The 27,529-nt window shown below is 47.0% G+C and overlaps 1 protein-coding gene across 6 annotated transcripts in view; it reads right to left on the bottom strand.

Annotated features, from left to right (window-relative positions):
• SOCS7 (suppressor of cytokine signaling 7) overlaps positions 1–22,898 on the bottom strand; it is a 31,736-nt gene extending 8,838 nt beyond the window's left edge. Inside the window, exons 1-10 of one of the 6 annotated variants that reach the window (XR_010408717.1) lie at positions 21,716–22,898; positions 14,351–14,415; positions 11,126–11,230; positions 10,581–10,682; positions 9,586–9,716; positions 8,901–9,069; positions 6,455–6,583; positions 3,089–3,307; positions 2,230–2,471; positions 679–814 (exon numbers count right to left, since the gene is read on the bottom strand). Coding sequence is in view for 3 of the 6 variants with exons in the window: in XM_045889028.3 (XP_045744984.1) it covers positions 123–243; positions 679–814; positions 6,455–6,583; positions 8,901–9,069; positions 9,586–9,716; positions 10,581–10,682; positions 11,126–11,230; positions 14,351–14,415; positions 21,716–22,680 (1,923 nt within the window). In the remaining 3 variants the exon portion in view is untranslated. Of the gene's footprint in view, positions 1–92; positions 244–678; positions 815–2,229; positions 2,472–3,088; positions 3,308–6,454; positions 6,584–8,900; positions 9,070–9,585; positions 9,717–10,580; positions 10,683–11,125; positions 11,231–14,350; positions 14,416–21,715 lie in introns of those variants that run through there. The other 5 variants (XM_045889028.3, XR_010408718.1, XR_010408719.1 and 2 more) reach the window with 5 other exon arrangements.
• Positions 22,899–27,529: the final 4,631 nt, after the last annotated feature.

The raw sequence follows: 27,529 nt of genomic DNA, 5'->3' as shown, positions 1-27,529 counted from the left end.
CATGGGGTGTGGGGGAGGGGGGTGAGGCCCAGCACATGACGGTAACTGTCCGGGAAGAGACTTGGCTGGACGGTAAGGCAGAGAGCTCATACCCTTGGTGGCGATCAGCAGGGGGCCCCTCGCTACGTGGAGGGTTCGACCTCTTGCTTCTGTTTGGAAATGAGCTGCGCTTCCTTTAGAGACAGGTACACCTCTTCCTGAGGATCATAGTAGTAGAACTTTCGGATATAAGAGATCAGAGGTCTGTGAAAAACACAAGAGGGATACACATAAAGTGTTATTTACAAAGACCATAAACAAAAGACCACCTTTGTTCAAGCCTTCCTTCTTCTTCAACCCCTATATGGCTGTGACTACACAAAAAAACTTGGCTGACCTAAGAAACTTGCCACGTTCTCACTTGTTATAGCCCCGTCTCCCTCCCTCTTACTACCTCCATTCCATTCTTCATTGAGACTGCAGAAGGGAGGCACACACACACACACACACACACACACCCCTTCCTCCCTTCTAGCTGCCATGTGACACTTCTAGAGTTAGGTGCTAAGACACGTGAGAAGTGAAAGGAGGATGCCTGTGAAGAGCGCCAGGCTCTGTCTGTGCTATCAGCTGGCGGGCCTCACTCACATTTCTAACTAAGCCTCCATTCCTGCCCCGACCCGAAAGACCCCATTGTACTTAGGCAGTGGGAGATCCGGGATGTGATCTATCCGGACGAGCTGTCGGATTCGGAATCTGCAAAGGTGCTGGAGGGATTTGACATTGCTGAATCTAGACACTGGATAGAGCAGCTGGACTGGAGTCGGTGGCAGTCCTTCAAGAATGAAAACCAAGGACATATTCAGAAGGAACAATGCAGCTAACTACAATTCCCCTTATGAAGCGAATCCAGGGAAGGGAAATAGGGCTTCTTTATAGTTCACATGTGCATTGCATTCTGTGCAAAAGCTCCTTTCCACAAAGAACTGCTGATTTCCATTTGCAGAAGCATTACCACTGTATTTCACTCAAGAGACTCGATTCTCCTCCGCCAAGAGCCTCCCCAGCACTACTCTTCACAGCTGAGAGTCTCGCTCTTCAGAAGAGCCCAATGAAACCACCAAGCTAGAGACTTTACTTGGAGCTACGTGGCCAATCCCAGGCCTGAGGCTCTCCGTGAAAAGCAGGAATCAAAGCACCCCCGCTAGGAAGGGGGGATACTGTGAGAGCACATCTAGCATCATCCTGAAGGGGAGAACTCAGAAAGGCTGCTTAGAGGAGTCCCCAGCCAATTCCAACTAAGAGGCTGGTAAGCAGAAGGCAACGGCTGGGATCAAGGCTACAAGCCTATCACTCCTGCCATTTACTTCAAGCCAGGACCAGTCGGTTTAACCACCTCTTATTTCCCCCCCACAACCCCCCGCCCCCCACCCCGGCCGCTTTGCCACCTCCAACCCCTCCTTGCTCCTGAAGTTTTAGGCTGGGTCCAGGAACAGAAAAAAAGATGATGCCTTTAAAAGGAAAGCAACGACAGTAGCTTGAGGAAGCTGGAATTAGTACCACTCAGTGCCAAAGTGCCTTCTGACTGACGCCAACCAGGCCCAATGGGAGCCCCACACCCTGCTTTCATCAGCATCAGCGGGCTTGGTGCTGGGAAATTCCAGCCCCCCCCCCCCCCCCGCCCGGGGTCAGTGCCACAGAACAGAAACATCCACAATGGCAGGGACACTGAACCTGGTCCAAGGGAACAAAGAATATTTTGGTTTCAATAAACAAAGGGGCTACAACAGGTAAGTAAGCAAACTGCTCTCAGAAAGAATCTGAGCTACAAAATCTTTGAAAGAACTCTTTTCTCAGTTGCTGTCCTATCAAAAGAAATTCTGTAGGCACAACTTATCGGTCTACTACTGTTTTAGGTATCTACTGTTTCAGGAGTTTAATTTCAAACATTTTTAAGTTTTGTTTGAAGGCGTGAGAAGAAAAAATTAAAGCTTGCAGACTGTCTCCCAGAGCCTTTGCATGGTCATTGATAACAGACTTTCTAAAAAAGGAAAAAGTCAACATACACATACTGTTACTAAGCAAGTAGGCTTGACTTAAAAACATTTAGCTTATTTAGTCTTCAAAACTATACTTTGAGGTAGGTATCACAATTATCCCCACTTCACATATGAAGAAACTGAGGTCTACTGGGGTCTCAGAGAACTTGCTCGCAGTACAGAACCAACAAAGCCAGCCTGCCATGAGCACCTGTCTGTCTGAGGAAGAGCTGAGCCCACAGAACTTCAAAGGAGGGTTCTTCAGGCGTCTCCCCAGAGCACCTGCCCCCCTGCTGTCTGCTGAGGGCGCTGTCCAGGAAGGCCCCAGCACTTTGATTCATGACTGGCCTCTCTCAGTCCTCTCCTTGCTCCTATCCCTTCAGTCCTCGGGCTTATCCTTGGAAGCACAGCAGTCCTCCTCCACCCACATGACTGGTCCTCTCCACTCATACACTATTAAAAAAAAAAAAAAACCACACATGAATTTCTCTCTTGAATGTATTTAAACTCAAGTGGTTTTAAAATGGTACTGGGTTCAAAGGCCTCTTTGAATTTACCCTCTCTCTCATATGTTTAAAAAATATTCTTTAGTAAATTAAACTATGGCAAACAGAAAGCTTTTGGGGGTGGGTTGTAATAACGCCAAGTTCAACATGATGTTTCAGAGATAAAGGTAATTTATGTATCTAATTATTTACTCCCAAAGACACAGTACTATCGGACTTGTGCTTAAAGAGATCAGGATAATAAGCAGCATAAAATTATCTGACAGTTTGCCTACTTGAATTTTAATGACCATATATACTTGCCTATTTAATTGTGTTACTTTTAGCCTTAGGCTTACAAACAGCAATTTGAAACCTGTTAATTCTCTGATATTTCCTGCTATCAATCTGAACATTTACTGTTTGCCCCCAAACACAGCAAACAACTGGAGCTCTCACATCCAGAGCATGTTAACAGAAGAGGTTAGAAATGGAAATAAATCTGAAATAAGACACCAGGACAGCAGAAAAGGAAAGGGCGAGGTGGACAGTGATGATCAGGAACCTTCTTCTGGTCCTTCATACCACGGGTCCTGGGCACCAATCCAGTTTCCAGCCACTTCACTGTTTTTTCTCCCCCCAACAAAGATCAGGTTAGGGGTGACACATCTCTTCCAAGTCTGAGCACCCCCACACATAGGTCTTTCTGCCAAACCAAACTGTTCCCTGAAGACCAGAATTTTCCAGGCCAAAATGTCAATAGTGCAGAATTAAGAAATCCTGGGATACAGAGAAGACCTGTCACTGAACAAAACAAATAATTATAAGATTAATGATGGTTATAAAAGAGAGACCAATTTCCTTAGAGTTGTGCAATTCAAAGTACAATTAAAAAACAAAAGGTATTGGAGGCGCCTGGCTGGCTCAGTTGGTAGAGCACGCAACTCTTAATCTCAGGGTTGTGAGTTCAAGCCCTGTGTTGGGTGCAGAGATTACTCAAAAATAAAATCTTTTAAAAAAGTATTTTCTCTTCATGCACTTCACAGATGATGAAGATCCTCCCAACTAAGAAGGATATGCTCACTTTGAGTTTTGGTTCGAACAGCATCAAGGGTTCTGTGCTAATCCCATCATATTCTCTTTTTGAGACTGCTGCCTGGTGGTGTTAGGCATTTAGTTTATAACTGTGGAATGGACCAGACTGAGATGCAAACAGTGACCTCGGATTTGTTACGACTATACTCCACTACTAAAAAGAGATAAGGGGGAAACTAAGATCAGGTGCCATCATTTTTATTTTTACTAAGGGTCCCTCCTTTGATGCCAATTACTCCATTTATTCTAACTCATGGCCTTCCTTCTGCTTCTTACTTGCCACCATCCAGAACTTTTCCATTAGTCCTAGCTTTATGATTCCTATGATCCCTAGCATCCCTTTAACACCAGTCTGCATGCCCTGTTAGTGCAGTCAGCTCTAGTATTGAGCTGGAAAGAAAACCTGACTTTGAATCCTGGCTCTTCAACTCATTGTACTTTAGTTGGGGGGGGGGGGGGGGGTGTGTATGTGTGTGTGTGTGTGTTTTAAGCTGGCCTCCAATGTGGCAAACTCACAACCCTGAAATCAAGACCTGAGCTGAGATCAAGAGTAGGACATTTAACCGACTGAGCCACCCCGGCGCCCCACTGTACCTCAGTTTCTTAATCTGTATCAAAAAAAGAAAGAATGAAAGAAAAGAAAGAAGAGAGACTGTAGTATCCCTTTAAAGGATTCTGTAAGGGCTAAATCATATAATACCTGGCCCCTTGTAGGCGTTTGGTTATCATCCCAAAGTCACAACAAACAGGCTCCTTTTAGAATCTACTGAGTTAAAATCCCTGGTGCAGGTTGAGAAAGCTCAACTCAAATGCTAATCCCTACCTCTTCTTCACACCAAGTTCTCACAGAATCAACCTCACAGAATGCCTAGACTTTTATGACAAGCAAAGGAGGACAGCAAACAACGGTAAAGGAGAACACTGACTTTGCCTTTTGTCCCAGTCCTTCAGAGAGGTCACACAGGGTCTAGGAGCAAATACTAACTCTGCTTTGCCTTCTCAGTTTGATTACAATTTTAAGTGCAAGTAGATACCCTCTCTGTAGCATTCCTCATAGGTCCTAAAAAGACACCCTCCACTAATAAACACACTTCTGACTTCCTTATGTAGTCTCCACAAGTCTCAGCAAACTCAGGTTTCAATTTGCTTGCTGTTATCTTTTCCCCAGTAACAGACTGGTAGCAAATAAAGCACAGGATTTGGAGTCAGCTGAGCCTGGGTTTGAACTCTGACTTCAGCACTGATCAGCTAAGTGACTTCACATTTGAGCCTCAGCCTCAGTTTCTTCACTGTCAAATGAAAATGGTCTTATCTATAAATAGACCAATCTATTAGCTAACTTTGGGTTGTTGTAAGAAATGAGAGCTGTTCAAATAAAGAACCTGACAAAGTAATTGGCACAGGATACACAGTCAATAAACAGTAGCAACTGTTACAAGTTCTAACCCTTACCAATGTTAAGAATCTTAGTTAAAATTTCTGCAGACAGGGCACATTTGTAGAATGAAATGAGCTTATAGCAGAGTCCAAGTCTCTCAAATACTCTACAAGTAGATATATGCTCCAGACTCCAGAATCCTCTGAGAGGATTTCCCTGGTTCACCCATAAAAAGAGCTGCTTCCCCTGCCCTTGTCAATCACCCACCGCTGACTGCCATGCCTTGTACTGAGTTCTACATGTGCTCTTGCCTTTATCTTCCTACCTGTCCTCTCTCTGAGGCTATGAGGGTAGAAATATGGCTTATTTTTGATACTGAGTTACAGAATAAATGTCTGTTAAATAAATAACCTCCAAAAGCCACGAACTTTAAAAATTACTAAAGAGTCAATTCCTATAAGAAAGGATTCTAACTTTTCCCTTTAACCAAGTCAACTGCATGAGACCCAACTGTGTTGACAGCGCTGAGGCAAATACGAAATGAAGTGAGAATTAATACAGTTCTCACCCTGTCATGCCTTATTTAAATCACCAAGATTATAAAACGCATTCCTGTAACCTGGCTCAATCCTGTTACTGATGTTCTGCCTGGGGCTCCCCTGGAACTTCTTTTTAAAGCAATTTCTTGGCACACAGTTTGTCTAAGAATCTCAATTTGATTCACTGGGAACGGATGAAGTTCTCATTTTAAGTTCTGTTTGTATCTTACAAATTCCTCAATTAATATGCTTGTCATTTCGCTTTTCCCCAACCCTATAAAAGCAGACAGACTCCTCCAAACCATCCCGTCTCTCCCTTTGGGAGAGATTAGATAGGTAGCTCCCTACTTTGTGGGCAGAAAGACTATATAACCACGCCGGCAAGGATGGGAACGGAACTTCCCAATGCTCCCAAATGGAGAGATGTCTTTATATTTAATGCTAGTAGAGATATACAACAAGAACTATCTACTCTTTAATAGCAAGTTTAGTACGAATGGACAAAATCCACAGCAGACTGTCATTGAATTCAGCCTCCTTGACACTCACCGAGGCCTTTCTAGTGAATACTCTTTTACCTTCCCTGTTCCCGTAGAAATGGCCTGAGCGAGTTCTCACCTCTTTGCTTCACATGGAAGCGTGAGATGCCTGGATCAGGGACAAGGAGATGCCTCTGAATGTTAAATATTCACATGACGCCTGGGCAGCAGAGGTGGGATCCATTTTCTCATTCGTGTGTTCAGAAAAGCAAAGATTCCTTCTCAGTATGTTGAAGGATTAATGTACAAGAGCAGGAGATTAACCACTGGACTCCAAGAAGAGCCAGGAAAAAGGACTTCAAGTAAGTGTGGTTTTTTCTGGGAGGCAGGGGGACACATTTTGATACTATAATGCATCATACCCAAGTAATTTATATAATTAATGTAACTCTAGCCTTACCTGGAACCCTGGATCTCAAGAAATAGAGGAACTTCCCATTCTTGGAGTGCATGATGGCTCTCTTAATGAACTCCACCACTGACTGACAGCGATCCTCAAACTTGGGGTGACACCACAGGCTGAAAGTTCCTGCCATGGTAAATTAGGGAGAGGTAAAGATGTAAAAACTTACTTTTAAAACATCTGGGAAGCTCACTTAAACATTGAAACGATTCGCAATTCTGGGAGGGTCGTTTGTGGGCAAGCTGTCAGACAGAGGTCCCTGAAGACGCCTGGTCCTGTTTGCCCCACAATGAATGGAAAGGAAGAAATCACCTTTAATAAGACATTAGTATGAGCCCTAATCCTTAAATCACAGACCATAAAAAAAAGACTGCCACAGCAAAAGCCAGTTGAAATGCCATCCCCTCAAGAAACTCTGTGTTCAAGCATTCATGGAATAGTCGAGGCAAGAAAGGAAGAGTGGTTTTGCAAGTCTCACTCATTCATGTGTTATGCACAAAACATCAAATTCTAAGTCTTTTCTTCTTTAACTTCTAAATTCACACCCCCCCACAGTATGTTGCAAAGATCCCACCCCAAAATTTTAGAGTCCCAAAAGCAAAAGGGAAACTGAACTCCCGTGACTAAAAACAAACCAAAAACTCAAGCACTAAATGCAAAGGAATCACCCACAAAAGGGACGGAATCCAAGAGAACTACAGATTTGAGTCTCTCTAGCTACTCTTACAGTATCACTTAAAAAGACGAAGACAAATGCTCCATTGCAAACTGGCAACTGAAAGACCCACAAGGCTTCTATTAAAAATTCCATTTATTCGAGGAAGAAAAGCCCCTTTGAACAAAAAGTAACTGGAGCATCATTTGAAGGTTCTCTCCTTACCAGCCTCTTCTCTATCAGGGACCTTAGAGGTCAGGCATTTATTCCTCATTCTCATGGCCTAGTCATTCATCATTTTCATAGATTTATAAAAATACTTCATTTGAGGGGCGCCTGGGTGGCTCAGTCGTTAAGCGTCTGCCTTCGGCTCAGGTCATGGTCCCAGGGTCCTGGGATCAAGCCCCGTATCGGGCTCCCTGCTCAGCGGGAAGCTTGCTTCTCCCTCTCCCACTCCCCTTGCTTGTGTTCCCTCTCTCACTGTGTCTCTGTCAAATAAATAAATAAAATGTTTTTAAAAAAAAAAAAAGTACTTCATTTGAAAATGCTTTACTTTGCATGGTGTTTTTCTGCTGGTTTGATTTTGGCCTTTGGAAATAGCAGGAGAGGGGGCAGCAGGCTAGGCCACAGCTATCTAACTAACTCTCAGGTCTGTGGACTGAAGGGCCTCTCTTCATGCACCTTTAAGGCAGGGGTGAGGACAGAGGAAACCATGGACAAAGCTATGCTGGCCTAACACACTACTTCCTGCCCCACATGAGAAGCAAACCAAATATATACAGCACAACATGGCTGACAGCAGAAAAGACACGGTGGGGGCTGAGAAGAGCCTGCAAGAGACTCTGGCTTGTGAGCCTGTGGCTAACACAGCTCGTTTAAGGCTGATCCCTGAAACTCCCCAAAGTTCTCTCCACTTTTCAAATTTGTGACACAGGCAGTTATTTGGACAAAGGACGTAGTACCCAGCCCCGCCACTGCTGACCGTCACGAGTTTCTGGCCCAGGACAAACACAGAATGCCACGATGCAAAGTCAATCCAGACAGCAGGGTTGAACAAATCAGCTTCTATACACGAGCGCAGCATTCAGCACCAGCTGACCACAGAGGAGGAGGGACCCCCCAGGAAGCAAGGCAGATACTCTAAAGCATGTTGATCCCACAAAGTCTCTGAGTTCTGATGACTATTTCCTAAGAGACCACATAGGTGACCTAAAGAAATGATCACCATGCTGTCTGACAGGAAGAGCCGATGTGACTCTCAGGCAAAGAAATTCACTACAGGACGGTCACAGGATGAACACCAAATTCTCCTCTTTGTGTATAGGATTTAACAGAAGTCTCTCTAGATGTTGTCTAATTATTTTTTCTTTATGAGATATAGATACAGCAGTTACCTACATGGGGTGAAAGTTGAAGCAACATCACGCGTTAAGTCTAATTACGAACAGAGCTTGGGAGAATTTGTGGAATGGTCCTAGGTTATCTCTTCCTTCTACCAAGAGAATTCTACTGGCTTTGCTCTGTTTGACAGTCTTGTTCAGGCCCTCCTCTTTTGGAGAGAAATGCTGAGAATACTTTTCAACAGAACCCTCACCTTCCTCCCTACCCCTGCCAACATTGCTTCTAGGACTGAAACCAGTACCCATAACAACATTCAACGGAGTATGAGATTTTCCTCCCTATCCGTAGTTCCACTTCTATAAAACCTTCCCGCAAAAAGGCCAGATAGCAAGAGTAGAGACCGGCAAAGGGGGAAGAAGGCTTTCCCCAAACGGCAGCACCTCTTACCTCTGTAGTGCTCCATTCTCGTGTGGTGGGTGATACCCTGTGACCGGAAACTGAGGCTCAGGATGTAACGAGGATCAGAGCTATCTCGTACCAGGAAAGAGCCATCTGGCTTCCCTTTCAGCTTCATCTCTGCATCTTCCCAGTTCATGGGTCCCCAGTACCAACCACACTATCAAAGACAAGAAGTGGTCAAGTACTTCACAGCATGGGGGGAAAGTGCACGTTTTCAGCACAATCGATTTTACTGCAGGAGAATCCCCACCCTCCCATCACTTCCAAAACATTTCACTAGGTAAGAGCTGCTAAGAGTGTCTTAACCATTAGCAATGAACAGCAGGCTCATTCATTTTAGCCCTCCAGAGTAACAGAAGAATAAGCTTACAGTCCCATTACCAGGGCTCTACAAAGAAAAGGAGAGGGAACTGGGTCAGTTAATCTGTCAAACTCAGCTTCCACTAAGTAAACAGTTCTCCACATCCGTTCTTCACCACATTCAAATGTTTTTCTCCAAGATTCCATTTTACAACGTCCCTTATGGAATTGATCATAGCAGCATATTGCTTTGGCACTGTAAATATAGAGGCAAGAGAACTACTCTTCTTCTAAAAATAAGACAAGGAGAGCCCAGGACAGAAGAAGGAGAGTGGGAGAGGAGGCCAGCCGCCAGTCTCCGGGCACCGCCTACCTTCTCCAACTCTCGAAGGCTGGCGGCAAAGCTGCTTGAGTCGGGCCGGTAGAGCGGACACTGGAGATGCTGGGGGGGCTGGCTGTGCAGGGATTCAGCTGCTCGGATGGGAGCAATCCGGGGAAATGCATCTGCCGGGCAAGAGAGTGGTGGTCACTTGTTCACCCTCCCAGCTCCCAAGCACAAGCAGACCCTCCCCGCAAAACAGAGATGCTAACTGAAGAGGGGCAAGGCATTAGAAGCTAAGCTGGAAAGGGTGGACGCCAAAGCAGTGGAAAGGAGCTGGATGGGCTGTAACAAAAAGCTGTGTGGGCTCGTGTAAGCTGTGAAGGATGGGTGGGGGCGTTTGACCCCAAGAGAGGGCTAGGGGAGCTGCTCACTAACCTGACTAAGGTGACTACTTCATGGGCTTCACCAGCCTAGAGCGATTCCAGCTTCTCCCACCTCGAGGTGAAGCGCCGGTAAAGCAGCCTTGGAAATAGTGACTCGCTTACTTGCCCAGGAAGAGGAACGATTTTGCCAGGCAAGTGGAAAAGAATGCCGATTTCATTCATTTTACTCCTTGGGGACTGGAGGCTGGCAAAGCAGGTATGGGCTACTAAATGCTTGGTACTTATTTACAAGGCTGCAGTAAATACTAAAAGCTTAGAAACACCAGAGAACTCTGAAAACTTTAAACCTCCTCACCATTTGGAAATTAAGGCAGTCTCCTAAGTGAGATCTACTCAGAGACCGCAAAGCAGGTTCGGCAGCAAAGAGGTGAGAAATTTAAGTCTTTTATCCCAACAAAAGTCAGATTCACCTCCACAGGGAAAATGGGTTAGAAAAACCAGTTCTTGGCCTCAATTCCAAGGAGTTCTAGCCCAGCCAAGGGGATAAGATTTAAGCTTTCTCATAAGTCCTATTATTTCCATAAATAGACGTCTCCCATCCTTCAAGAGTATATCACTTTGTACTCCCAACTTTTACAAGGCTTGCCTCTAAACTAAGCTAACCTGGGGCATGGGGTGGAGGAGGCGGAGGTAGGGGGAAAGACTGCAGGGAAGACCCCATCGGAGCCACAAGGACAGATGTAGGCAGCGTCCCACTGATATCATCTAGAAGAGAGAACAGAAGCAAGAGGTTCAGAAATATGAGCACAGATGAGTGAGGTGAAGCAGAGGAGAGGGAGAAGGATCATCAGGCTGCCCTCTGGAGCAAGATGGCCTGACCTTCACCCTGTCTTTTTGCATAGAGGCAACAATCATCTTAACCTGGTTTCCTTTGTTGAAAGCAGAAATGTAAGGATATTCCTAAAGCAGTCTACTAGCAGTAGATTCAGGGCAAGATAAATACAGGTCTAATCAACGTATGGACAGTAAATGTTACAGCATGCAGGTAAGAAACCCATTTAACTGCTTAGGGAGATGATAGGGTGCTGAGAAAGGGACAGGGAATAATTGGGTCATTATTAGAAACCAGTCCTGGAAAAGAACAACAGGTTTCTAGAGCTCACCCCCTCCCACTAGGGCAAGAAGGCAGAGAAGGGCAGAGACTATACCTAGGAGGCTGAGGCTTCTCCTCGGAGGAGGAGGGGGAGTTGGAGGGTGTGGAGAGGTCAGGCCCCGCTGAGAGATGTCCACGTCCACAAGTGACACAGTTTCACCTGAGGGATTCACAGACCAAGCATGTTACAGAAGCACCTTGCCCGCAGCTGAAGTCGAAAGCAAAGGAAAGCAAAGGGCAAGCAAGGGAGGCTAGGGGTCTCTGGCTCTCAAAAATCTCAAAACCTAATGCTTCCCAGAGCTGGAATCACCCCCAAACACCTGGGAAGTCAATTTTAAATTCTATCATTTCTTGGTCCTGTTAAAGGTCAAGGATTCTTTAGGACAGAAACATGGGATTAACAGTGGAAAGACCAATTAATTGTGGTTGTGCCACTGACTACGTAACCTTAACAAGGGCTCTTTATTCAAATGGAACTCACAGCATTTATGTTTACAGATGTGTGTACCAATTTCTGCCTTAGGGAGCAAGGCAAGCAGCTTGTTACAAGTCCAAATGGACATGGAAAGCAAGTGCCAGAAAAATGTAAGAACTGCATGGTAACCTGAATGCAGATAAAGGTCCCAAGGTGAGCCCCAGCTTCTTCCTAAATGGCTTTCTACATCTAGATTTTCCAGAATATTCACTCATAAGAGAACCAACCATTTCACATATCAACTGATTCTTTTTTTTTTTTTTTTAAGATTTTATTTATTTATTTGAGACAGAGAGAATGAGAGAGAGAGCACATGAGAGGGGGGAGGGTCAGAGGCAGAAGCAGGCTCCCTGCCGAGCAGGGAGCCCGATACGGGACTCGATCCAGGGACTCCAGGATCATGACCTGAGCTGAAGGCAGTCGCTTAACCAACTGAGCCACCCAGGCGCCCTATCAACTCATTCTTAATAGCTAAGGCTACCAAGGCCAAAAAGTGCATTTATAATCCTAATAATGAACTACTTCCACAGTCAGCCAAATCAGGTAAGCTCCAGTGGAGCTTGATGGGAGATGGCACATGGTTTCTCCTATTTCCTGCCTATCATGCAGTTCTGTTCTCTGCATATACCCTCCTTCTTGCGATCCAAGCCCATCTACCCTCTCTCCTCTTCAGTCACCAGAGGGAAAAGGGTATTATATAACAAAGACTGACTGACAAGTTTTGGTAGGTCTGACCCACAGGGGGAGGACTCTCAAGATTTCTCTAATTTGGCCCTTCGGGTGTTACTTCCAACAACTTTTTCTCATTCAGGAGGCTGAATTAGCTCCTCAGCTAGAATTTTATTATTTCCCAATTAAGAAAATGAGGTAACCAATATCTCTAGAAGGCCAAGAGTTGGGCTTTCAGAATCTAATACACAGTTTTTTATAAAGGTCTTGAGCACTAATTAAGATAAGCAGAAAAGCTCTGCCAGGGGGACCTGGCTGGCATAGTCAGTAGAGCATGTGACTCTTGATCTCAGGGTCATGAGTCGAGCCCCATGTAGGGCGCAGAGTTTACTGAAAGAAAGAGGGGTGCCTGGGTGGCTCAGTCATTAAGCGTCTATCTTCGGCTCAGGTCATGATCCCAGGGTCCTGGGATCGAGCCCCGCATCGGGTTCCCTGCTCTGCAGGAAGCCTGCTTCTCCCTCTCCCACTCCCTCTGCTTGTGTTCCCTCTCTTGCTGTGTCTCTCTCTGTCAAAATAAAATAAAAAATAAAATCTTAAAAAAAAAAGAGAGAGAGAGAGAGACAAAGAAAAAAAAGAAAGCTCTACTAAAAGTCATCAGTGGAAGCTCTGGGAAGCTGGGCCCAGACTCATCACATAGCTTAGTAACTGAGAGCCTAGCAGCCCAGAGCAATGCAGTGAGCCCAGACAAGTGTGTTTCCTGAAGGGTCAGAGATCTGGACGATAGGTATATCACTTACTTTTTTTTTTTTTAAGATTTTATTTATTTACTTGAGAGAGAGAGAGAGAGAGCACGAGCGGGGGTAGGGACAGAGGGAGAAGGAGAAGCAGACTCCCCGCTGCGCAGGGAGCCCGATGTGGGGCTTGATCCCAGAACCCTGAGATCATGACATGAGCTGAAGGCAGATGCTTAACTGACTGAACCAGCCACGTGCCCCTAGGTATAGCACTCAAGTAAAACATGTAATTAAAAAAAAAAAAGATGTAATTCAAGAGAGCTAAGGCTGTCTGAAACAGGAACACCAAACCTGAAAGTACAAATGTGGGTGAGCGTTCCTTACTTTAAAGAGGAAACAATTATTAACGAGAAAGACATGCTGCCACAGGGCAGGATTCTTTAATTCTGGGCTTCGGGTAAGAACAGAGGCCTCCCTCTCCACCTGTGCCTATTGCAGACACCAACTCACTTCTTCTGACACCTCACGGTGGTCTATGCAGTAACGGGGGTCCCACTAGCCTGCTGAACATCTTCTGGACATGTCCATTCCTAAATCATAATTCTTCCTGTCATCTTTTCGAGGGATACAACCTCCAAAGGAGTTTGAAGTTAGGAATTTTTGGTTGGGCCACAAACAATGAGGAGTACTCGTTCCCGAGACTGGAGGCAGAGTGCTAAAGACCTTCTCTGCCACTTACTTAAGCAGGAGCTCCATATATGACTGACAAACGAAAAGGCTCCCTATCTGAACAAGATCCCCATTAAGGAGAAGGCAGTTGCCCAAAGGATATTCAAGCACTTTCCTACTTGAGCAACTGTGTTCCCTGCTGCAATAGGAAAGACTTAAATTAGACACAGTGAAGAACTCTAACAGCTGCAAGAACTCCTGGCCCCTAAAATGGGTAAGACAAGAGTTCACATAATCCCCTTTGCCCAAAGTCTTTAAAAATAGACCAGATAATCGTGGATCATGTTTATTAGATCATCCATGAACTCCCTTGGAAGTAGGAACAGGAATTGTATGACTTCTAGAGAGTCCTTTATGCACTCTGAGCCTATAAATTTGTAATTCCTACTTTTAATTTATACGTGATGGCCCTGAACGAAGCACTGCGCACCTGCCAGGGCTACCTAATGACCTGCAAGCAGTCTCTGTCTCCAACTAATAAGCCTCCAAAGTCAAGAACACATTCCACACCATAAAAATAGCCTCACCCCAACCCCAGCAGGCATGGAATGAAGGAAGTGGCTGCAGGCCCGCCAGAAGCTCGCTCTGCAGTGCATCTGCAAGTGTCCCCGGACAGGTCTCAGAACACTCCTGCTTTCGTAGGTCAGAAGAAAAAGAGAGCGATCACCCTTACCTGTGAACAGGGGGCTGAAGGAGACCGGAGAAAAGGCACTTTGAGTTCTTGTCAACCTGGGTTTCCTAGGGGGTGAGAGAGCACACAGAGAATATAAGGGAGGATGGGGGAATGAACACATACACATTTAAGCCACTACGACACTCAATTCTAGACGCACTGAAAAACCAAGCAAATCCTAGTCACTGTCAACAACACTTTTGTAATACAGCCTAAAATTTAAAGGGGGAGAATGAAATAATTCAGGCAATTTCTTAAATAGATTTGGCTACAAAGTTTAGCCTACAAAGCCATGAGAAATCCCTTTGGATCTCTCCACACCCAGAATAATGGAAGAGTAAAACACCTTGAGTGGTAATTAGCAAGTCCATTTCTAGAGGAAGGAAGTCAGATGCAAGGCTGATTTTCATAAGGGAGCCAAGAAAATGGCTCTTGACCTGAGCAGGTGTCCTATTGGAGCAAACACTTTCCCTATGGCCCTGCCCCAAGGTGCAGGAGGTCCCAAAGGGAACCAGGGAATAGATTTGGACTTGAGAATGGCATAAGAAGCACAGGCAATGTTCAACCACTAAGATCCCTGATTTCTACACAAATGCCCTGAGCCATGGTACAAAGCCATCAGCTAACAAGGGGGCCCCCTCAGGTTCAGGGCTCTGCCCGGCTCCCAAAGAAAATGGCCCTTCCCCTCTCTGAGTGGCAGTCACATGGCTCTCCCCATGACTTCTTGATCCTGCTCCGGGGAGCCAGCTGGAAAACCTAGATCTCCTGTGAAAAGATACACCAAAGGTAACTTCACTTTGTACCAATTTCAACTGGCTTTTCAGTGAGAAATGAAAGAAATCCAAAAGACTCTGACAAAGACTTTCTGGCCAGAAATGTGCTAAGCTCAAAAACCTCACCTCAGGCTGACTGAATTGACTACAAGGGAAAGAACTTGCAGAAGTGATAAAAATATGCTCTATCTGCACTGTGGCAGAGCTTATATGACTGCATATCCTTGCCAAAACTAACAGAACCGGACACCTAAAAAAAAAAAAAAAAAAGGTGAATTTTAGGCGTCATAAATTATACCTCAACAAACCAGACTTAAAAAAGAAAAAGGAAAAAACCCACGAATTGAGTGCCTGACTCTAGGCCTTATACCTGGCTCACCTTCCAAAATTACTCTCACCCAAAGGACTAAATAAAACTTCAAAGGCACCAACAGAGAAGCTGCACAGAAAATCCAATACACAGAAAATCCAAAAATCCAAAAATCCAAAAACCCTATTTAAATTATTTGACTTTGGAAGATCTTTACGCATTTGTTTTAACACAGACGTCTAAGCTTCTCGAGACTCCCTTCAAACAGAAATTCAAAACCATACTGGGAAGACCTTACTCAGAAACAGCCAAGACGCTGGATTCCTATCTCACACTCCCTCTGCAACTTCTTCGATGCTGAGACTTCTCATCTAATGGTGGTGCTCCCTGTACCTGCCCCACCCAAGGCACACACAGGAGACAGGGCTGCATCAAAACACGACAGGAAGGGGCGCCTGGGTGGCTCAGTCGTTAAGCGTCTGCCTTCGGCTCAGGTCATGATCACAGGGTCCTGGGATCGAGCCCCGCATCGGGCTCCCTGCTCCGCGGGAAGCCTGCTTCTCCCTCTCCCACTCCCCCTGCTTGTGTTCCCTCTCTCGCTGTGTCTCTCTCTGTCAAATAAATAAATACAATCTTAAAAAAAAAAAAAAAAAAAAACCACGACACAACCACCCAGACTCCTCTGTTTAGAAAAGTTGACCCTGACCGTCTGCAGCTTAGTTCCAACACTCCAGGGGGCTGGAATGGAAAGGTAATTCTGCTGGACATGAACTTTAAGACTGAAGAGCTTCCAAGCTGATTTTTATTTGATAACTTGTGGGTCCAACATTAAACCCAGCAAGTAGAAACCTAAAGCACTGGCCTCTCAAAGGGTTCACACCTCAGCCATTTGGCCGTTTGCCTCTTTTCAAAGGAAGCTGCATTACTCTGCCATCTGCCCATGCTGGGGACGAGGCTCCTCAGTGCCAAGCGCTGAAGAACGGCAGTACCCAAATGCACACATCTTGCGGGGGCTCATCTTCTCCCCCACCCCCGGCATTCTGCAGAAGAAAATCATAGTTTCTAGGATCTAGAAAAAGAAATACATCAGAATCTGAACACAGGCAGAGCCATTTGAGAGCCCTGGGATGGCTTTTTCTGGCAAATAAGGGGGCCTCGGGGCTGGATGCTTGAAGAGGTAGAAGGTCTAGAGGGCTGATAGGCTAATAATAAAAATAAGTGCTTCCTTCTCTCTTCAGGTAGACGCTGTCTAACTAAAAATCCAAAGCAGTTTCTGTCTCAAGGATCCTGAGAGCATTCTAATGGCAGTCATTCATGAAAAGACCAATCTAGACAACTATAAAAAACAAAGCAAGGGAACAATTAACATAAAATTGAGGATGGTGGTTACGTGGGGGAGGGAAGAGATGTAATCAGGAAGCAACACACAGGGGTCTTCAAAGATACTGATAACATTCTATTTGCTAAGCTTAGTGGTGGGTACCCAAGTATGCAATTCATTATTATTATAGTACATACACTTTATGTATCTCCTTTTGTAGACATGAAGCATTTAAAACGATAAAAGCCCATCTAAGCTGGATGTGCCGTTTTGGGAAAACAACATGAATGATTCAGCTCCGGTAACATTTTTAACTAACCCTTCCATACTACATTCCCATGTTATTTTATTCCTCCCCAGATCATCCTGACAAGCATTAGGGTGCAAAGTTAAGTCATTCTAACTCTGCCAGTGGGCCACTTGCATCTTAGCGGCAGAAAGACTTGCGAGGTAGGGTGGGGTAGGATCTGGTGCGCTATACCTCAAGTGGCAGAAAAGGACAGAGGCAGCAGAAGACCTGAGGCAAAGGTCTTCTTTGGGGCTAGCAGTCCTTTGTGTCAGCTACACCATTGCTTCTGCTACAGATGACAAACAGAATGCCTGTGTCCACTTCCACTCTGCAAACTACTAACTGGACGGCAACAGATCCGTGGGATAAAATGGGTTACAAACATTAGACTAGATGGGCTGACAGCACATTGATAAAACCAATGGCCACTTTTCAAATTCCTTGAAACCTAAAACCTAAACCATGAAATAACGATGTCCTCCCTCTCTCTTGTCCATAAACCCCATCTACTGATGTCCTAAGACTTAAACATGTCCTCTTCTACAGTAACTCCCAAACTCGGATGTCCAAATGCCAGGTTTGATGGCCACAATTTACCTCTGCGCCTGCCAGAGCACACGATGCCAAGTCAGCCAGCCCGTGCCATTTCCAACACGTCATAAGCCAGTGTCTGTTCATGTGCTGCAGGCACAAAAACCATGTGTTCATTTGTAGTTCCAATACACAGACATCTGTGCAGCAAGGTCAGATCCAAAACTCCACCATTTGCCAACTGAAGAACCTACGGAGGGAACTTCCGGGGAAAAGCCAAGAGGCGTGGTCCAACGTCTAAAACCTTGGAATGATTTTAGCAGGGAAAATGTTAAGGAGTGAAAGGCACAGGCTGGAATGGACAGAGATTTCCGAAGCTAGGTTGCTCATTCCAAAAGATAAGATGCCAACCGCAACCACTTTGTGGCACGAGAGTTGAAAAGATCCATGGAGTATGGACCCAAAACCCAAACCCAAAGTCAGAACTTCCTCAGCACACACCACAAAATCATCTTGTTCTCAGCATGTCAGGCTATTTCTCAAACAGATTCCCTGAGACCTGAAGACCCGAGGAAACAGAAAAGGCTTTCTCGTGTCTGCCGGGTCTGTCCACGACAGCAGGGCCCCAGACTAATGCCAAGGCAGCCTGCCTCTCTTTCCAGAATTCTATCTTTTTTCCAAACAAATAGGAAACCACTACAGAACTGTCCTCCATTTTCCCACCTCACAATTACGAAGACTGCCAGTAATAATCTCAACTGTTAACTCGGAAAAAACAAACCTTGAAAAATGAACAAGGTACCCATTTCCAACCATGTATGTATTATGTGATGATTTTATTTTATTTTATTTTATTTTTATTTTTTAAAGATTTTATTTATTTATCTGACAGAGAGAGACACAACGAGAGAGGGAACACAAGCAGGGGGAGTGGGAGAGGGAGAAACAGACTTCCCGCCGAGCAGGGAGCCCGACGCGGGGCTGGATCCCAGGACCCTGGGATCATGACCTGAGCAGAAGGCAGATGCTTAACCGACTGAGCCACCCAGGCGCCCCTGATGTGATGATTTTAAAAGGTTAGAGCAAATGCTATTTCTCAGCAAATACAAAGGAAGACAATCATTTCAACATATGTGGAAAAGACAAGGGAACTTCACTGGTTTTCCTGAAATAGCAATTCTATATCACACCGAGGCCCTCAGGCATCAAGCCCAGCTCTTTGAATTCCAACATATGTGTGTTACAAGGCCTAGCCCAGTTCTCCAGAACAGAAACCTGATTAGTCGACGGGCCCATTTCTTCCTTCACTTGAAAAGGGTTCTCTAAGCTAATTCACACGAGACTTAAGACTCAGTATATCCAGGCAGGTCCATTTAGGACTCTAAAGCATCTGAAAGGAACTAAAGGTTTGCTACATGTTAAAATATGGAAACTATCAAGCCTTATAAAATGACGGCAGGAAGTACTTTCTAGTGATAGCTGTGGGAAGGGCAGATGTGGAAAAGGGCAAAGAGAACCATACCCAGAGGTTACTGAAAAGCCCCAAATTATACAGCAGAGATTGCAGAGACTCGTAATTAACTCCAACTAACAATAAGGGAGGTCATATACCTTCTGGCAAAAGACTGACATTTCTCACAGCCTCCAGGTCCTTACCAATCAAAACAAGAAAACAACCTAAAATTCCAAACTCATCCTTCTTCCCAACAGGGCGGACTTAGGAGGTGCAGATCCATAGAAATCACAACTACCCTAGCCAGACTTACCAAGTTTCTCACAGCTGCGAGGCTGCCAACAAGACTGGCACATAGTAAGCTGTGGAAAAGCTAACAAGCAAATCTAGCAGCACCAAATTCTAAGCATTAAAAAAAAATTTACCAGTTCAATCTTATTCCTTCTCCTCCAAAAGCACAAAATATTCCATCTCAATTTCTCTTGTCTTCATTCAATTCCTACAAGGACAGGAACAAGACAAGAATCACTCCCATTTTACAGATGGAAAAAAAAGAGGAAGCACGAAGAAAACAAAATTGGCCTACATTCCACAGATGCTGGAGTTGTAAGCAGAATCTAGATGTTCATGTTCTCTGTGCAACACACTGCCTCCTAATAGCAGTCAGCCAAACGTTCATACACAAATACCTAGCTCTTCTCCAATTCATCAGAAAAAGCCCTTGGACCAAAAAATGTAATTCTCCAGTGCCCTGAGCTAAGCTTCCGCGCAGAGCTACAGCCCAATTTGCTCTGCAGCAGAAATCTGTATTGTGCTTAGTGTGAGGGTTGGTAAAAGAGCAGCCAATGACCATTAAATTCTGCTTCCAAAGGCAAAAAAACGTATAATGTTATATGCCTTTTCCTCTTCCTAATCTATTAGACGTAGCAGCTAATTTCACGCCACACCTCATATTTGGCGTCTCTGGAATCTTAGACCAAGTCCTGGTCAATATGGAACAAAGGCAAGACAAACCACAAGAAAATTAGCAGTCTATCCCATGTCATTACCCACAGATTCAATCCTGCCCTCCCCCCATCTGATGAAAATTTCATCTATACTGGTAAGTGGAGCATCGAATGCAGAGCCTACAATAAAAATGCTGTTTCGGCAGCCACACATGTTTTAAGACCTGAGCTCCCAGCATAAGTTCACTGGGAAGCAAAGGCAGAAACATAGGTCGACCTGAGGGGGCAACACACATCAACCTACTGATTTCTTTAGGGAATTTGGGTTGGGTCTGATTCCCAAGATGATGCTCTGGCACAACTGTTCAGAAAGGGCAGCTAAGTCAAAATTGACCCACACTTTCCTCTTGGGGGCATGCAAACTCCCCTGAAAGGAGAGGTCCAAGGATGAGTGGTTCCCAGTCGAGGTCATACTTCAGGGTCATGTGGGAAGCTTTGTAGAAATTCAAACTCTTGGGCCCTCAGACATACTGATCTTTTCCCAAAGCTCCCCACGTGATTCTGGTACACAGTAAAGTTCTCAAATCTACTGGTCTACCCGTTCTTCAGCCTTGGGTTGTGGTTGCCAGTGTGTCTCAAGAATCCACCATATGGGGCGCCTGGGTGGCTCAGTTGGTTAAGCGACTGCCTTCGGCTCAGGTCATGATCCTGGAGTCCCTGGATCGAGTCCCGCATCGGGCTTCCTGCTCGGCAGGGAGTCTGCTTCGTCCTCAGACCCCATCCCCTCTCAGGTGTTCTCTCTCTCTCATTCTCTCTCTCTCAAATAATATAAATAAATAAAATCTTAAAAAAAAAAAAAAAGAATCCACCATATGAGCTGCACCAAAACCAATTCCAATCTTTGTTCAGAATCCACTCGGCGGTGCAAACCACAATGGCAGTTACCACAAGCGAAGTCTCACTTCTTGACACAAAAGTTGACAGCTTTTTAAACTAATATACAGACCTAACACTGAATGCCAGAGTGCTGTCCACCCTTCAGAAATGCAGAGAAAAAAAAAAATCGACGTCCAAGTTTGGAATATTCATCAACTGGCCTAGAACTCACGGACCCATGTCTATACCTCACACTTAGAATACTCACATGGGCTTGAGAGCAAACTATTTTCTATTCTCCCAGACGGTGGTCAGCACACAGGCTTGAGATACCAAGTGTATCTAAGAAACCAACCAGGAAAGCATTAACATGTTGAATAGAGATACCCAAACAATTGCTGGCCTACAACTGCACGTGTGTCACATCATCTGCAGGCATGAGTGTGAAAGGGGTGGGGTAAACAGAAAGAATAATAAGCAAAATGGTTACAACACCAACTTTTCTGCCCCAAAGACCAAACATTTCCAGCAACCTCCCTACCAGATATAATGGTAGACAGACACCTTGGAAAACTTTAAAAGCCAGGCCAGGGTGGGGGGTGGGAGGATGGTTTCATATCATCTCCCAACTGGAGGGATGCTAACCAGCTGAGAAATGTCACCGGAGTGAACTTCCTAAGAGTGAAAACTGTTCCCCCAATTAGCTCTGACGGAACGGGCGATGTCACCACCTTTAGCCCTAAGTCTCTGGGCCTCCTTATGAAAAGCACATCCTAGAACTGTCAGAAGCATGGTCACAGCAGAATAAAAGGGAAATGAAACAAGACAAGGAGGTTTTGGCAGTCAGCCCCCCGGCCAGTCTCACCTCCCCGCGTCCAGCTCCCGGCCCGCAGAGCCTCCCATGTCTGTCAGGCTCGCAGCAGAAGTAGCCAGCTCTCCAGAAGGCCTCTTGCCGGCCCCATCCCCACCGCCGGAGCCGCCGTTGCAGCTCTTCGTGCGAAAGAGGCGACTGAGGCGGATTTTGAGGGAGCCCTTCCGAGAAGGGCCCGCCAGTGGCCGGAGGGGCCCGGGAGGAGGCGGGGGCGGGGGCGGGGGCTGCGGCTCCCCTCTACCCAAGCGCCCTGGGGGGACCAAGTCCTGCATCGGGAAGGGCACCGGGGGTAATTCAGGACCCGGGGGCTGCAGCAGAAGCCGGCCGCCCCCTCCTCCTCCGCGGCCCGGGCTGCTGAGCTCCTCTTCCGAGCAGCTGTTAGTCTCCAGGCTCTCGGCCTCCGACTCCAAGCCCTCCAGGACCAGCAGCGCGTCGCTCGTCTCCGTGGGGTCCTCCCCGGCCTGCGGGGCGGCAGCAGGCGGCTGGGGCTGCGGAGGGGGCGGCTGCGGGGGGCACGGGCACGGGCAGCAACCCCCACCGACCGTCTTGACCCCTGGCGCCGCCGGCTGCCCGAGCCCCAGAGCCGCCAACTGCGCCTCCAGTCCAGCCGCCGGGCCCCAGGTCCGCTCGAGCGCCAACCCCGGCGGCAGGGCCTTGGGGTCCAGGGCACAGCGGTGCCGGGGACACAGCAGTTCCGAGGGTCCCGGCTCCGGGGCCGCCTCCGCGTCCTCCTCCTCCGGCGGCCGACCCACGTTGCGGAACACCATCAGCTGCGGCGGCCGGGAGCCCCGCGGACCGGGCCGCGCGAGGAAGGGTGGCGGCGGGGGGCCATGGCCCGGGGGCGGCGGCGGCGGGCCTGGCTCGGGGGCCGCCTCTCCATAGCCGAGCAGGCGGCTCAGGACGCGGTACGAAGCGGCCGCCGCCGCCGCCTCGCCATCCCGGAGCTCGGCCCCCTGCATCGGGGAGAGGGAGGGAGGGCGGGCGGCTGGGAGCCGGGCTGGGGTGGGGACTAGGCCGGGCCCCGCCGGAGCCCCGCCCGCCGCGGCCCCCGGAGCGACAGCGCTAACGGCCGCCGCGGCCTCTGCCTCATAGAGGGGGGCGGGGGGCGCGCGGAGCCCAGCGCGAGCCCAGGCTGCGCGCCGCCGCCGCCGCCGAGGACCGCCCCCGGATAGCGTCACTTCCGGGAGGCTGTGACCACGCCCCCTCCCCAGGGCGTGCTCGCGCTGGCCTCGGCGGAGCGTGACGTTGAGTGCAGCCCGGGCCGCTATTGGCGGTGGGCGGCTTCTCGCCTGGCCGTTGGTCCCCTGGCCCGACCCTTGCTTTTTACTTCCCGGGCGCTGAGGCCGAAGCCGCCCCTCCCCGGTGCGGGGGGAGCGGCGGTGGAAAGCCTGGGTTGGTCCTGGCCGAGAGAGCGGCCGGCCTCTGGGAATACCTGTGATGTGGTCCCGCCTGTGCCGCTTGCTTGGTGTGACCGTGACCGAGTCATTTCTTCATTGACTGACTGTATCCCCGCTGGCTTCCAGTGAATGTTTGTGGAATGACACATGAATAATGTGTGTTCTAGAGCCAGGGGTGTGCTGATAAATGTTGAACAGCTGGCTCTCTGGGGGGAAGAGGGCATTACATGCATATATATATATATATATGTACATAAGTTTATCATGAATTTTACTGATGTAAAGATTGTATAGCACACAATTTACAAATGATAACAATAGTATACGATTGCAAATTCTATATAACCAATTGATTCTCAAGAATCCTTTCATTGGCTTTGGTCAAACCCTTGTATGGGTGGCCAACCTGTGGTTTCAGTTGACCAAGGAATCGCAGCATGAAATGTTGGTTGATGTTTTCCTCAATGTCAGTGTAAGAGGAAAATGAAAAAAATAAAGACGGTCTTAACTGGCAATTATGGGAGTGACTTGCTTGCTGAATCAGAAAACAGTTTTCAAATACTGAAAGAATATTCCCTTAATTTGGGGGGCGCCTAGGTGGCTCAGTCGGTTAAGCATCTGCCTTCCGCTCAGGTGATGATCCCAGGGTCCTGAGATGGAGCCCACCTTGGGGCTCTTTGCTGGGTGGGGAGTCTGTTTCTCCCTCTCCCTCTGCAACCCCTCCCCACCCCCGCTTGTGTGCTCTCTCTCCCTCCCCCCTCTCTCTCAAATAAATGAATAAAATATTTAAAAAAAGATTTCCTTAATTTTTGTGCTATTCACAATGTAATGGCTACAGGCATAACACATTAAATTTAAATCTGAATTACTAACTTTCCCTCCATCACTTTCTTAAATCTAGATAATCGACAAAACACTAAATCAAGGCCCTGATTTGTAGCATTTGCTGATATCCATGGTGTAAATACTCCCACCATGGCTGATTTCAATTTTCAGAACACAGAGTTACTGAACACGGAGTTAGAAAGAGATGAGCAGTAGCATACCCTTATGTAATAGTTTCATGGTGCAGCTACAATAACAACCCCAGGAACATAGGTAAAGAGTAATAGTAAAATTATTAGAAAGTGATGAGTTTTGAAAATATATTACCTTTATTTTAAACATTTAATTATAAGTGTGCATAATTTAATTTTGAATAGTGGCTGTGTTTCACAACTGGCTTGCAAATTCCTGAAATTTTAACAGTTGACTTTCATAGTCCTGTATGAGCCAGCTTCACAGCATCTTCATACCTCAGTTATCTCATCTGCAAAATAGGAATAAAGATGACTGCTTCACCTTCTTGCAGACATGCTGTGAAGATCAAATAAGAGAAAGCTTGCTGTGTAGAGGATACTGGACTGGAGGGGAGGGAGAGGACTGGACTGGAGACAGCAGGCCGGGAGATCAGCTAGGAAACTATTGTAATTGGCCCCTGAGAGATGTCGAGGGATGCAAGAGATAAGGAGGAACGATCAGCCAGCAGAACTTAGCAACTTTGTACCTGAGGGTGCACTGGAGTGAGGAGGGTATGAGTCCTGGAGCCAGAGAGAGCTTTTTAAAATGAAAATTTGTCGGGGCACCTGGCTGGCTCAGTCCGAAGAGCTTGCGACTCTTTATCTCAGGGTCATGAGTTCAAGCCGCATGTTGTGTGTAGAGATTACTTAAAAATAAAATTAAAATTGGGGCGCCTGTGTGGCTCAGATGTTAAGTGTCTGCCTTCGGCTCAGGTCGTGATCCCAGGGTCCCGGGATCGAGCCCCATGTTGGGCTCCTGGCTCAGCGGGGCACCTGCTTCTCCCTCTCCCTCTGCCTCTTCCCCTGCTCATGCTCTCTCTCTCTCTTTCTCTCTCTCTCTCTGTATCTCTGTGTCTCAAATGAATAAATAAAATCTTAAAAAAATTAAAATAAAAAAATAATAACATGGAAATTTGTCTATAACCCATGATTATAACCCTTTGTGGTTTCCCATTGTTCTTAGGCTGAAGAGAAAACCCCTTAAGGAGGCCTATGGGGTCCTGTGTGATCTGACCCCTGCTTCCATCTGGCCTCATCTCCCACCAACCTTCACTTTGTTCTCCCACCCCTGCAGTTCCACTAGCCCTGTGTGGGGCTCACACACATATGGCCATTACATAAGCTATTCCCTTTTCTTAAAAGGCTTTTTCCTTCTCTTTTTGCTTAGTAAACTCCTACTCATCCTTAAGTTGAACTCACTCCTCACTACCTCAGGGAAATCTCTCTGACTGTGTCCTTACTTCTCTCCACCTAGCTCCCAGGCCGCTCTTTTGTCACACTGACGAAACAGCTGTGATTTTTCATCTCTCCGTGGGGTTATTTGATTAAAATCTGTCTTCCCTACTAAGCTGTAAACTCCACAAGGGCAGGAGCCAGGTTGGCTTTTTGCCCATCATGGACTCTTCCCCATACCAGAGACGCTGCAGGGCACAGAGTGAACCATGGAAATATAAGCGTGGCATGGTTGTTCAACCTCATGCTTTGCAAGGGGCTCCTGATACAAACTCATGTCTAGTTCTGCACAGCACACCATCTTTCCTTGCCCGTGAAGAAACGGACGCTCAGAGAGTTATTTACCTAAGGTCACACAATTCGAAAAGGTACAGTGGAATTCAAAACCACCACTCTCCTTCAGCTCCCTGGCAGGTGTCACTCAGATTTCTGGAGAAAAGAAGAGAAATTGCTATAGGATCACAGAACACCGGAGGCTTTAGAAGACCCCCCAAGATGCCTGGTTGTCCCTGGAAAACCTCCCTAGCCCATGAATGCAAGGTCTGTAGCTCTGCAGCGCCCTCTGCTGTCCAGCTACTTTCTTGGCCTGGGAGGGAAGCTATGTCCCCACCTGGCGTGTCCCCATCTGGGGTCTTTCCACTGCTCCAGAGCACACAGAGGCACAGGACAACACACAGAAGCTCTTTCAAAGGCAGGGCAAGGAATACTGCCTTTCTCCATTTCCTTAAATGTCCAGGCCTGTAGCCCAGGTCCTGGGAAAAAGTACTGAAAATTCACCTTCAAGCAAAGGAAGTGTTATCTTGGGATTTGTGTGTATTTGTTGAACAGGTCTTGTGTCTACGCATATCTCTTTCACTGAGGCCCATCTAGGTGGTCCCTGAAGAGGTAGGACCCTAGTTTCAAAGGTTTGAGGAGAAAAGCCCAGAGAACTGAAACCGGTCCTGAGGTCACTTAGTCATTCAGCAATGGGCTCGGCCTCGGGACTGCAGTGATGAGGGAGATAGGGACCGTCCTTGCCCCTCTGGAGCTCGCCAGCTACTTTGAGTCCTAATCACACCATTTCCCGGATGGATGACCAAGAACAAATAATCTAGTATCTTTGCACCTGTGTTTTATTGGCAAAAAATAGTTCAATAAAAATCCCCCCCAGGGGCTTTTGTGGGGGTTAAATGAACACTTACACAGAAATGCTAAAACATGACACAAACGTTAGTAGTTATTATTGTGAAAAGCTTCTTGGGGGACCAAAACAATTATTATTGTGTCTTCATACAATGTGTTTATGGCCCTCCACTAACAGTGACCAGTAAGGCCAAGAGCTTGGAATGGGTGTCTTTTCCCCTCCATCCCTCTCTCTTAGCACACAGAATCAGAGAGGCTGAGGAGAGAGCTATGCATGCGTCATAGGGGTCTGACTCCGCTCACCGGCTTCATGGCTTTGAGAAGGTCAGCTGCGCCGGCCTACAGTTTTAGTTTTGGTTTCCTTTTCTATCGGAGAAAGGCCCGAGCTAGAGGCCCTTCCAGTTCTGCCGTCACAGGGGTTCTGCTGGGGGGCCTGCCCTCAAGCCCCTCCTCTCCCTCCCACTCTGACGTTCCCACTTAGGATCCAACCAGAATTGTTTGCAAAGCCCACCGGTAAAGGAAGGGGAGTTTCTAGAAACCACCACCCAACCCTTCCTGCATACAGTCAGTGCTCCGGGACATCAAAGGTTTAAGGGAGTGGGCAGAGCAAGAGAGGAAGAAGCCAAGAGACAGCTTGTGTATGTGGGGCCAGCTCTCTGGGGGGTGGGGAGCACAGCAGTGATGTAAGACAGCAGGAAGAGGAAGGCAGGAGCGTTGTTCTATGGCTACCTGCAAGAATCCACACCCTGCTGGGGCACCTGGGGGGCTTGGTCCATTAAGCATCTGCCTTTGCCTCCGGTTGTGATCCCGGGGTCCTGGGATGGAGCCCTGGGTCGGGATCCCTGCTCGCCGGGGAGTCTGCTGCTCCCTCTGACCCTCCTCCCTCTCATGCTCTCTGTCTCTCATTCTCTCTCTCTCAAATAAATAAATAAAATCTTTAAAAAAAAAAAGAAGAAGAAGAAGAGACATGCTAAAGTATTCAGAAGTGGGGTGCCTGG

Source organism: Mirounga angustirostris, unplaced genomic scaffold (genome assembly GCF_029215605.1).
Source record: "Mirounga angustirostris isolate CCGP_5_RB_7025 unplaced genomic scaffold, mMirAng1.0.hap1 SCAF_17, whole genome shotgun sequence".
In the NCBI taxonomy this organism is placed as follows: domain Eukaryota; kingdom Metazoa; phylum Chordata; class Mammalia; order Carnivora; family Phocidae; genus Mirounga; species Mirounga angustirostris.
Note: the sequence above shows the minus strand (reverse complement) of the source record. Positions and strands in the feature narration are given on the sequence as shown.